General features: G+C 44.5%; 1 protein-coding gene across 4 annotated transcripts in view; it reads left to right on the forward strand.

The window, feature by feature from the left end:
- Positions 1–11,926, forward strand: part of EIF2AK1 (eukaryotic translation initiation factor 2 alpha kinase 1) — a 40,600-nt gene that overhangs the window by 13,806 nt on the left and 14,868 nt on the right. For 2 of the 4 annotated variants that reach the window (XM_030932212.1, XM_010367734.2), the window contains exons 5-11: positions 1,664–1,763; positions 2,923–3,003; positions 4,524–4,623; positions 6,228–6,288; positions 8,055–8,382; positions 10,659–10,770; positions 11,809–11,909. In XM_030932212.1, coding sequence (XP_030788072.1) covers positions 1,664–1,763; positions 2,923–3,003; positions 4,524–4,623; positions 6,228–6,288; positions 8,055–8,382; positions 10,659–10,770; positions 11,809–11,909 — 883 coding nt within the window. The remainder of the gene's footprint in view (positions 1–1,663; positions 1,764–2,922; positions 3,004–4,523; positions 4,624–6,227; positions 6,289–8,054; positions 8,383–10,658; positions 10,771–11,808; positions 11,910–11,926) is intronic. The other 2 variants (XM_030932213.1, XM_010367735.2) reach the window with 1 other exon arrangement.

The following is an 11,926-nucleotide window of genomic DNA, read 5'->3' on the forward strand; positions in this document are numbered from 1 at the left end:
TTTGACAATGTGTGAATTATAGCTTGATAAAAATAAAGCACTCTATATTTAAAAAAAAAATCTAACTGGTCTACATCATTAAGAAATTTAAGTAGGCCGGGCGCGGTGGCTCAAGCTTGTAGTCCCAGCACTTTGGGAGGCCGAGATGGGTGGATCACAAGGTCAGGAGATCGAGACCATCCTGGCTAACACGGTGAAACCCTGTCTCTACTAAAAAATACAAAAAACTAGCCAGGCGAGGTGGCGGGCGCCTGTAGTCCCAGCTACTCGGGAGGCTGAGGCAGGAGAATGACATAAACCCAGGAGGCGGAGCTTGCAGTGAGCTGAGATCTGGCCACTGCACTCCAGCCTGGGCGACAGAGCGAGACTCGTCTCAAAAAAAAAAAAAAAACAGAAAAGTAGCTGCGTGTGGTGGCACATACCTGTAGTTCCAGCTACTCGGGAGGCTGAGGCAGGAGGATTGCTTGAGCCCAGGAGTCCTGGGCTATAGTGCACTAAGTCAGTCTGATGTCCGCATAAAGTTTGGCATCAGTATGGTGACCTTGATTTCCCCGGAGCAAGGGACCACGAGGTTGTCTAAGGAGGAGTGAACTAGCCCAGGTTGAAAACAGAGTAGGTCAGTACTCTGGTGCTGCTTAGTAGCAGGATCACACCTGGGAATAGCCACTGCAGTCTAGCCTGGGCAACATAGCTAGACCCTGTCTTAGAAGAAAAAGAAATAGGCCGGGCGCGGTGGCTCAAGCCTGTAATCCCAGCACTTTGGGAGGCCGAGGCGGGTGGATCACGAGGTCAGGAGATCGAGACCCTCCTGGCTAACACGGTGAAACCCCGTCTCTACTAAAAATACAAAAAAACTAGCCGGGCGCGGTGGCGGGCGCCTGTAGTCCCAGCTAATCGGAGGCTGAGGCGGGAGAATGGCGGAAACCCGGGAGGCGGAGCTTGCAGTGAGCCGAGATCGCGCCACTGCACTCCAGCCTGGGCGACAAAGACTGCGTCTCAAAAAAAAAAAAAAAAGAAGAAGAAGAAGAAAAAGAAATAAAAAATACATTTCAGTGATTTTTTTTTTTTTTTTTTTTTTTTTTTGAGACGCAGTCTTTCTCTGTCACCCAGGCTGGAGTACAGTGGTACAACCTTGACTCACTGCAACCTCCGCCTCCTGGGTTCAAGCAGTTCTCCTGCCTCAGCCTCCCGAGTAGCTGGGATTACAGGAACCCACCACCACACCTGGCTAATTTTTGAATTATTACTAGAGACGGGTTTCACCATGTTGGCCAGGCTGGTTTTGAACTCCTGACCTCATGATTCACCCTCCTCGGCCTCCCAAAGTGCTAGGATTACAGGCGTGAGCCACCACGCCCAGCTGAAATTTCAGTAAATTTATTTCTGAGCTTAGCAAACCAACTGCTGGCTGTTAGTGATTCTTAGGATTTCTGCTGTACAACACTGGTAATGATTTCTACTTGGAATACCAGTTACTGGTAAAACACTTGATTGTGTTTTCTTCATAGGGATGAAAAATTTCATTTTAGCCCATCCTTTCCAAATCAGCACAACTTAGTGATACATGAGGTTTGTGAGGTTAGTAATCCCGTGAGCATGAAGTATCCTAGAACGTTTTGATTCTCTCACGTTTTAATATTGATTGATTGTATTTAACTTTCAGATCAAGGGAAGTAGCCTTTGAAGCACAGACTTCACGTTACTTAAATGAATTTGAAGAAGTTGCCATCTTAGGAAAAGGTGGATACGGAAGAGTGTACAAGGTAATCTTCCACGTACTTGTTTTGACCTAGTACCCTAAATAACTGTGTTTTCAGACATTGTTTTCATTATTCTTTTATTTATTTATTTATTTTGAGACGGAGTCTCACTTTGTCGCCAGGCTGGAGTGCAGCAGCGCAGTCTCAGCTCACTGCAACCTCCGACTCCCTGGTTCAAGCTATTCTCCTGCCTCAGCCTCCTGAGTAGCTGGGATTACAGGCATGCGCCACTACACCCAGCTAATTTTTGTATTTTTAATAGAGACGGGATTTCACCATGTTGGCCAGGATGGGCTTGATTTCCTGACCTCGTGATCCACCCACCTCAGCCTTCCAAAGTGCTGGCATTACAAGTGTGAGCCACCGTGCTTGGCCTGTTTTCATTATTATTATATAAAGTACTCAAAGGAAAATTCCAAGAAATCACGTGTATTTACTTTTCTTTAACATTTGTCATTTACGGGGAAGTGGGCAGGTTGTAATGTTTTTCTAACTGTGTTGATTCTTTACATGGGTTTTGGAAACTTTGAATTTTTGACCTATAGTTAATTTTAATTAAAAATGTGTTACTAGGCCGGGCGCGGTGGCTCAAACCTGTAATCCCAGCACTTTGGGAGGCCGAGACGGGCGGATCACGAGGTCAGGAGATTGAGACTATCCTGGCTAACACGGTGAAACCCCGTCTCTACTAAAAAAAATACAAAAATTTAGCCGGGCGAGGTGGCGGGCGCCTGTAGTCCCAGCTACTCCGGAGGCTGAGGCAGGAGAATGGCGTAAACCCGGGAGGCAGAGCTTGCAGTGAGCTGAGATCCGGCCACTGCACTCCAGCCTGGGCGACAGAGCGAGACTCCGTCTCAAAAAAAAAAAAAAAAAAAAAAAATGTGTTACTAAAAAAAGTTGTGCCACTGTGTTTTGAGCTTACATAGACTTTTTGCTAACATTCCTGTTCTTCAACTGAGAGCTTCCTCAGAGCTATACTCCCAACACTATCTGAAAAGCTCTTGATCTGGCTGACTTCCCTGAACATAGTAAGGAGACATGTCTTTAACTATATTTTAACTCTTTGACTAGTTTGGATTGTCTAAGCTCAGATTAAAAGAACTTCTTTATTCAGTTAAAGTTGAATGACACGATATACTTTGTCTTTTCTTCTACTTTTCAGGTCAGGAATAAATTAGATGGTCAGTATTATGCAATAAAAAAGATCTTGATTAAGGGTGCAACTAAAACAGATTGCATGAAGGTATGATTTTTTTAAAATTACTTATTTTGAATAATTGTGTATTTAGTTCTTTTTGAAAGTTATACATGTATGTGTGTATATTTGGCAAAAGTAGGCAGTGTGGATTTCTAGTTTACTAGCAACGGGGTTACAGTAAAGTACCAAAATTAAATTATTATTATTATTATTTGAGATGGAGTTTCACTCTTTTGCCCAGGTTGGAGTGAAGTGGCGTGATCTCGGCTCGCTGCAACCTCCACTCCCCTGGGTTCAAGGATTCTCCTGCCTCCCAAGTAGCTGAGATTATAGGTGCCTGCCACCACGCCTGTTTAATTTGTGTGTATATATATATATATAATTTTAAAAATATATTAGTTTCTTAAAATGAATGATTGATATATAATATAGCTAGTTATGAAAAAACAGGAGCCCAGTTCCAGTTCAGTCTTCTCCCTGACATGCTGTGTGGTTCTGGATGAGTTGCCCAGTCCTCGGAGCCATTTCTGTCACCTGCCCTGAAATAGTAGTGACAGTAGTGATTTTACTTACCTTGGAGGACTGGGGTAGGAATCAAAAGAGAGAATGGTGATAAGTGTGCTATAAAAAGTGTAAAGTACTATATAAATATGTTATTTAGTTGCTATAACAATTGCCGTTTGTCTCTCAAAAATATTTCCATTATATTGGCCGGGTGCAGTGGGTCACGCCTGCAATCCCAGCATTTTGGGAGGCCGAGGCAGGCAGATCACTTGAGGCCAGGAGCGTGAGACCAGCCTGGCCAACATGGCACAACCATGTCTCTACTAAAAACACAAAAATTAGCCGGATGTGGTAGTGCATGCTTGTAATCCCAGCTACTCGGGAGGCTGAGGCACGAGAATGACTTGAACCCAGCAAGACTTGAACCCAGCAAGCAGAGGTTGCAGTGAGCCAAGATGGCACCACTTCACTCCAGCCTGGGCAATAGAGTGAGACTCTGTCTCAAAAAAAAAAAAAAAAAAAAAATTCCATTATTTTAACATAATGTAGATGCCTTATACAGAGGAGTTTTCATTACTGATGCTCCTGCATCTTATGATGGGATTATGTCCTGATAAACCCATCATAAATTGAAAATATTGTAAATTGGAGATGGAGTTTCGCTCTGTCGCCCAGGCTGGAGTGCAGTGGCGCGATCTTGGCTCACTGCAGGCTCCGCCTCCTGGGTTCACGCTATGGAGATGCATTTTAATATGCATAACCTACCGAACTTTGTAGCTTACCCTGCCTACCTTAAATGTGCTCCGAACACTTACATCACTCAATAGTTGGACAGAATCATCTAGCACAAAGCCTATTTTATAATAAAATACCACATATCTCATGCACTGCATATTGCAAGCCAGGGAAAAGATCAAAATTCAAAGTATGTCAAAAATTGTGATGTCTTCACACCATTGTAAGTCAGGGGCCATCTGTAGTTTGCTCTGGAACAAGAAGTATTGCATAAACATTTAACAAGTTTTCTGCAAAAGGCAGATCTAATTCCATTTGTTTTCTAGGTCCTACGGGAAGTGAAGGTGCTGGCAGGTCTTCAGCACCCCAATATCGTTGGCTATCACACTGCTTGGATAGAACATGTTCACGTGATTCAGCCACGAGGTAAGCCGTTTTTGATGACGTGGTAGTTGAAGCATTGGCAAACTTCAGCCCGTGGACTAAATCTGGCCTGCCCTTGTGTTTGTACATACCCCAAGGTGAGAATGGTTTTTACATTTATTTTTATTTTTATTTTTATTTTTTTCGAGATGGAGTCTCGCTCTGTTGCCCATGCTGGAGTGCAGTGGCGTGATCTTGGCTCACTGCAACCTCTGCCTCCCAGGTTCATGCCATTCTTCTGCCTCAGCCTCCTGAATAGCTGGGGCTACAGGTGCCTGCCACCACGCTTGGCTAATTTTTTTTTTTTTTTTTGTAGTTTTTAGTAGAAATGGGTTTCACTGTGTTGGCCAGGATGATCTCAATCTCCTGACCTCGTGATCTGCCTGCCTTGGCCTCCCAAAGTGCTGAGGTTACAGGCATGAGCCACCGCACCCAGCCAGTTTTTATATTTTTAAATATTTAAACAAAATCAAAAGATTTTGTGAAAATAACTTCTTTTTTTGAGATAGAGTCTCGCTCTGTCACCCAGGCTGGAGTGTAGTGGCATGATCTTTGCTCACTGCAACCTCCACCTCCTGGGCTTAAGCGATTATTCTGCCTCAGCCTTCCGAGTAGCTGAGATTACATGTGTGCGCCACCATGCCTGGCTAATTTTTGTATTTTTAGTAGAGACGGGGTTTCACCATGTTGCCCAAGCTGGTCTCGAACTCCTCACCTCGAGTGATCCCTGTGCCTCGGCCTCCCAAAGTGCTGGGACTATAGGCATGAGCCTCTGTGCCTGGCCCAAAATTTAAATGTCAATAAATAAAGCTTATTATAACACAGGCTCATTCATTTATATATTGTCTGTGGCTGCTTTTTACATTTATATTTAGCCAGGGGCGGTGGCTCATGCCTATAATCCCAACACTTTGGGAGGCCGAGGCAGGCGAATCACAAGGTCAGGAGTTCGAGACCAGCCTGGCCAATATGGTGAAACCCCATCTCTAATAAAAATACAAAAATGAGCTGGGCATGGTGGTGAGGACCTGTAGTCCCAGCTACTCAGGAGGCCGAGGCAGGAGAATCACTTGAACCCGGGAGGTGGAGGTTGCAGTGAGCTGAGATCATGCCACTACACTCCACCCTAGGCGACAGAGCAAGAATCTGTCTCAAAAAAAAAAAAAAAAATTTAATTTTGTTTTAAAAATAGAGATCAGGAATCTCACTATATTGTGCATGCTGTTGTTAAACACCTGAGCTCAAGTGATCCTTGAGCCTTGGCCTCCCAAAGAGTTGGCATTACAAGCATGAGCCACTGGGCCTATGGCTGCTTTTGTACCGTAACAGGATTGATCAGTTACAGCAGGGTCCCAGAGGGCCCTAAAACCTAAAATATTTACTATCAAGTCCTCTGTAATGTTTGCCGACCCCTAGTGTAGTTGCATGGCTTTGTTTTTATGGTTCCTAACACGTGCCATTTGAATAAACTTTTTGTACTTTGCCAGAAGGTCATGACAGTTTTAGACTTATAGTCTCATTTGACACAGTTTGTATATTTTAACTCAGTCTTTGACTACAAATTGAAAAACTGGGCTGTTTGAAGATGATTGTTTGTTTTTGTGCAGCAGACAGAGCTGCCATTGAGTTGCCAACTCTGGAAGTACTCTCCGACCAGGAAGAGGACAGGTATGTGAACTGGTGTGTCCTGTTGTATATTAGGACATTACCTCTTGTCACCTGCACTGGGTTTCGTGTGTGTGTGTGACACAGTCTTGCTCTGTTGCCCAGACTAGATTGCAATGACTCAATCTCGGCTCACTGCAGCCTCCGCCTCCTGTGTTCCAGTGATTCTCCTGCCTCAGCTTCCCCAGTAGCTGGGACTGTAGGCGCCCACCAGCACACCTGGTTAATTTTTTGTATTTTTAGTAGACACAGGGTTTCACCATGTTAGCCAGGGTGGTCTTGATCTCCTGACCTTGTGATGCACCCGCCTTGGCCTCCCACAGTGCTGGGATTACAGGTGTGAACCATTGCGCCTGGCCTGCATTGAGCTATCTTTGTCTTTTGCTACAAGGACCTTAGGAGGAGTGTTTTCGACTTTGCTTATTTTCATTACAAAATGTTAAATTATTTCTTCCTTTCAGATATTTCCTGTCAGTATTTTTTTTTTTTTTTTTTTTTTTTTTGAGATGGATTCTTGCTCTATTGTCCAGGCTGGAGTACAGTGACGTGATCTCAGCTCACTGCAACCTCTGCCTCCCAGGTTCAAGCGATCCTCCTGACTTAGCCTCCCCAGTAGCTGGGATTATAGACCTGCACCACTATGCCTGGCTAAGTTTTGTAGTTTTAGTAGAGACGGGGTTTCACCGCATTGGCCAGGCTGGTCTCGAACTCCTGAACTCAGGTGATATGCCTACCTTGGCCTCCCAAAGTGCTAGGATTACCGGTGTGAGCCACTGCGCCTGGCCTATTTTTTATTATTTTTGTTGAGACAGGGTGTCGCTCTTTTGCCCAGGCTGGAGTGCAGTGGTATGATCTCAACTCACTGCAACCTCCAACTCCTAGACTCAAGCAATCCTCCCACCTTAGCTGCCTCAGTAGCTGGGATTACAGGTTTGTGCTACCATGTCTGGCTAATTTTTGTATTTTTTGTAGAGATGGGGTTTTGCCATGTTGCTCAGGCTAGCCTCCAACTCCTGAGCTCAAGTGATCCTCCCACCTTGGCCTACCAAAGTGTTGGGATTACAGGCGAGAGCCACTATTCCAGACCTGTACATTGACTTTTTTTTTTTTTTTTTTTTTTTGAGGCAGAGTCTTACTCTGTTGGCCATGCTGGAGTGCAGTGGTGCGATCTTGGCTCACTGCAACTTCTGCCTCCCAGGTTCAAGCAATTCGCCTGCCTCAGCCTTCTGAGTAGCTGGGGACTATAGGTGCATGCCACCATGCCTGGCCAATTTTTGTATTTTTTAGTAGAGATGGTATTTCACCATATTGGCCAGGCTGGTCTCGAACTTCTGACCTTGTGATCTGCCTGCCTTGGCCATCCAAAGTGTTGGGATTACGGGTGTGAACCACTGCACCTGGCCAACTTTTTTTTTTTTTTTTTTTTTTTTTTTTTTTTTTTTTTTGAGACGGAGTCTCACTCACTTCGTCGCCCAGGCTGGAGTACAGTGGCACGATCTTGGCTCACTGCAACCTCCACCTCCTGGGTTCAAGTCATTTTCCTGCCTCAGCCTTCCCAGTAGCTGGGATTACAGGCGTATGCCACTATACCCGGCTAATTTTTGTATTTTTTAGTTGAGATGGGGTTTTACCATGTTGGGTAGGCTGGTCTCTAACTCCCGACCTTAAGTGATCCGCCCGCCTCGGCCTCCCAAAGTGTGGGATTAAAGGCATGATCCCCTGCGCTCAGCCCATTGACTTTTATGTTTACTATTTTTTTTTTTTTTCAGAGAACAATATGATGTTAAAAATGATGAAAGTAGCAGCTCATCCATTGTCTTTGCTGAGCCCACCCCAGAAAAAGGAAAACGCTTTGGAGAATCTGACACTGAAAATCAGAATAACAAGTCGGTGAAGTATACCACCAGTTTAGTCATAAGAGACTCTGGTGAACTTGAGTCAACCCTGGAGCTCCAGGAAAATGACTCGGCTGATTTGTCTACCAGTTCAATTGTGGAACAGCAGCTGCCACTCAGGCGTAATACCCACCTAGAGGATAGTTTCACATTCACCGAAGAATCTTCCGAAGAAAATGTCAACTTTTTGGGTCAGACAGAGGTAGATTACTTTCCCAGACCTTCCTAGTTTGTCCAGTAGTGATTGTATTGAGGACTGTGCAGGTGTGTGGCCTTCTCTCACCCACTCTCAGCTCCGGCACTTCTGCCCTGCGTTCGGTCTCTTGTGCTACCCATGTTCCCCTTGCCATGTGACCTTTGTGTTCAGTTCTCCCTTCTTCACTTACTTAACTCCTCCACATCCTTTTCTGGCCTCCCCCCTCCCCGGCCATTTTCAGCTCCAGATCATCTTGAGTGTGTACCCTGGAGTTAGCGGCCTCACTCACGCTCTGTTTGTTGTATGTTAGCATCATGCCCTAAAGATATATTTATGCAAAAAGATTTTGCAGCATGACTTTAGGTGAGTCCCAGTAGGATTACCAGGTCAGTATTCAGGATACTCTCTTTCGTTTTAAAATTGGTTTTATTTTAGTTGTAGTTTTCAGGGTGCTCTTGTTGAGGGTTATACTGATATAACCCTCCTTCCATGGTCGTGCTGCCACAATGCTTTCACCAGTATTTTAAGTAGTAATATTAAAACCAGGAACACTGGGCTGGGTGCGGTGGCTCACGCCTGTAATCTCAGCAGTTTGGGAGGCCAAGGAGGGCAGATCACCTGAGATCAGGAGTTTGCAACCATCCTGGCCAACAAGGTGAAACCTCGTCTCTTCTAAAAATACAACAATTAGCCAGGCGTGATGGTGTGTGCCTGTAGTCCCAGCTACTCAGAAGGCTGAGGCAGGAGAATCACTTGAACCTGGGAGGTGGAGGTTGCAGTGAGCCAATATTGCGCCACTGCACTCTAGCCTGGGTGACAAGAGCAAGACTCTGTTTTAAAATAAATAAATAAATAAAACTAAAACCATGAAAATTAACAGGGTCTACACATAATCTGTCTTGTTATGATTATAAAACTGTGTATACCATCTACATAGACACAGTGCAGAATTAATTCTTGTCATGGAAAATGTGTTTCTGAGTCTGTTTTTTTTTTTTTTTGAGACAAAGTTTTGCTCTTGTCACCCAGGTTGGAGTACAGTGGCATGATCTCGGCTCATTGCAACCTCTGCCTCCTGGGTTCAAGCGATTCTCCTGCCTCAGCCTCCCGAGTAGATGGGATTACAGGCACCCACCACCTTGCCCAGCTAATTTTTTTGTATTTTTAGTAGAGATGGGGTTTCACCATGTTGGCTAGGCTGGTCTTGAACTCCTGACCTCAAGTGATCCGCCCCCCTCGGCCTCCCAAAGTGCTAGGATTACAGGCATAAGCCACTGTACACAACCGAGCCTGTGCTTTTATTTTATTTATTTATTTTTTTGGAGATGGAGTCTCCAAAAAATCTTGCTCTGTCGCCCAGGCTAGAGTGCAATGGTGCGATCCTGGCTCACTGCAACCTCCACCTCCCAGGTTCAGGTGCTTCTCCTGCCTCACCCTCCTGAGTAGCTGGGACTACAGGCGCCCGCCACCATGCCTGGCTAATTTTTTTGTATTTCTAGTAGAGACGAGGTTTCACTATGTTGATCAGGCTGGTCTCGAACTCCTGATCTCATGATCTGCCCGCCTTGGCCTTCCAAAGTGCTGGGATTACAGGTGTGAGCCACCACGCCTGGCTGAGTCTGTGCTTTTTTATGAAACATAGAACTTTGAACACTTTCACCTGAATCTGGATGATTTGAGTTTGGGGGACTCTTAATCAGAATTGATTCATTTCTCTGTATTTTATTTGGAAAATTTTGTTCGATGCCTCATTCAGATGGTATATACAGTGGGCTACAGTCAGCTTAATGTTTGCTTACCTTTTTATTGAATAAGTTATTAGTTATGTACGATGTGAAGCCAGACAAAGTATATATACTTTGTAGAAATATGTAGAGTAGTAGAATATCATACAGCCATTCTTTGTTGCTTTCTCTTAGCTTTAAAAACTGTTTATGTAGCAAGCAGCCCAGTTTCAGGACCAGTTACTCCGGGTCACAGTTGAGAGTTTCTGCCACTGGACTCCTGCCTGACTTCAGCCTGGCCCCCCCTTCTGCTGGTATTACAACACCCTGTTTTAATTATCGCTTTCCTTATCTGTTGCTTTCATTAGACTTTGGCCTTCTTGGGTGGGCCTGTGTCCTTAGCAGTTCTGTCTTGCAAAGGGAAGTCCACACAGATTAAATGACTTCCCTAGAGGCCTACTGTCTTGGCCCAGAATAGGCAGATGAGTATTTGTTGGCTAAATGAATAATGCGAGTGAATCGTGCAAAGATGGGAGCTGGCACTACCTCCTCTCCTAGGCCCAGTACCACCTGATGCTGCACATCCAGATGCAGCTGTGTGAGCTCTCGCTGTGGGACTGGATAGCCGAGAGAAACAAGCGCAGCCGGGAGTGTGTGGACGAGTCTGCCTGTGAGTACCATCTGGGTCTGCCGGGCCGGGAAATAGACACAGTCACATCTTCCCCATCTCATGTAGGAGTTGCCTCCAGGTGCTTTGTTTTCATTTTTCTTTTTTCTTTATTTTGTTTTTTTTTTTGAGACAGAGCCTTGCTCTGTTTGTTGCTCAGGCAGGAGTGCAGTGGTGCATTCACTGCTCACTATAGCCTTGGCCTCCCTGGCTCAAGCGATCCTCCCACCTCTGCCTCCTGAGTAGCTGGGACTACAGGTGCTTGCTATTATGTCTGGCTGATTTTGAAAAAAAAAATTTTGTAGAGACCAGGTCTCATTATCCTGCCCAGGCTGGTCTCCAACTCTGGGTCGCAAGCAATCCTCCTGTCCCCACCTCCCAGAGTGCTGAGATTATAGGCGTGAGCTTCTGCGCTTGGCCAGAATTTTTTCTTTACCAATTTTTGTGTTAGTCCTATAAAACCTCTCCATCCTCTAAATGTATGTCATCATATTAATAGATGAATTAATGGACTTACATTTTTGCGGCCATATGCTGTGTCATGTTTGGGAAGTGAAGCATTCTGGATGATTGACTCATACCCCTGGAACTAACATATTTTATCTTTTTTCTTACTCCATTATTTGTAATAATATCTTTAATCCTCTGTGGGCTAGGATACCAGATTTATTAGCATTAAATCCCAGAATGTCAAGAATTGAAGGGAACTTAAACTTTATCACATCTAGTTGCTTGATACCCAAGAATTATTTTTAAAAAAGTCATGAATACAGGGGAGGGCTCTGAGTGAAGTTAGAGGTACTTTCTTTCTGGTTGACAGAGTCCATCAACTGTTGAGTGCTGCTTTGTGATGGTTTGTTTGCTAGCTGAGGAACCCTTTCTGCTTATTTCTAGGTTTCAGACCATTCTGCCTTGACTTTGTTGAAAATCTGATTGTTCTTAAGTGTCAGATGTTAATATATTTAGAACGACATTAATATTCAAATGCCAATGTAATGAGTAAAAAAATCACAGAAATAAAGCTATTTTTTTTACTTCAAGGTCCTTATGTTATGGCCAATGTTGCAACAAAAATTTTTCAAGAATTGGTAGAAGGTGTGTTTTACATACATAACATGGGAATTGTGCATCGAGATCTGAAGGTAAGTGGGGGCGATGA

This window comes from Rhinopithecus roxellana, chromosome 6 (genome assembly GCF_007565055.1).
Source record: "Rhinopithecus roxellana isolate Shanxi Qingling chromosome 6, ASM756505v1, whole genome shotgun sequence".
In the NCBI taxonomy this organism is placed as follows: Eukaryota; Metazoa; Chordata; class Mammalia; order Primates; family Cercopithecidae; genus Rhinopithecus; species Rhinopithecus roxellana.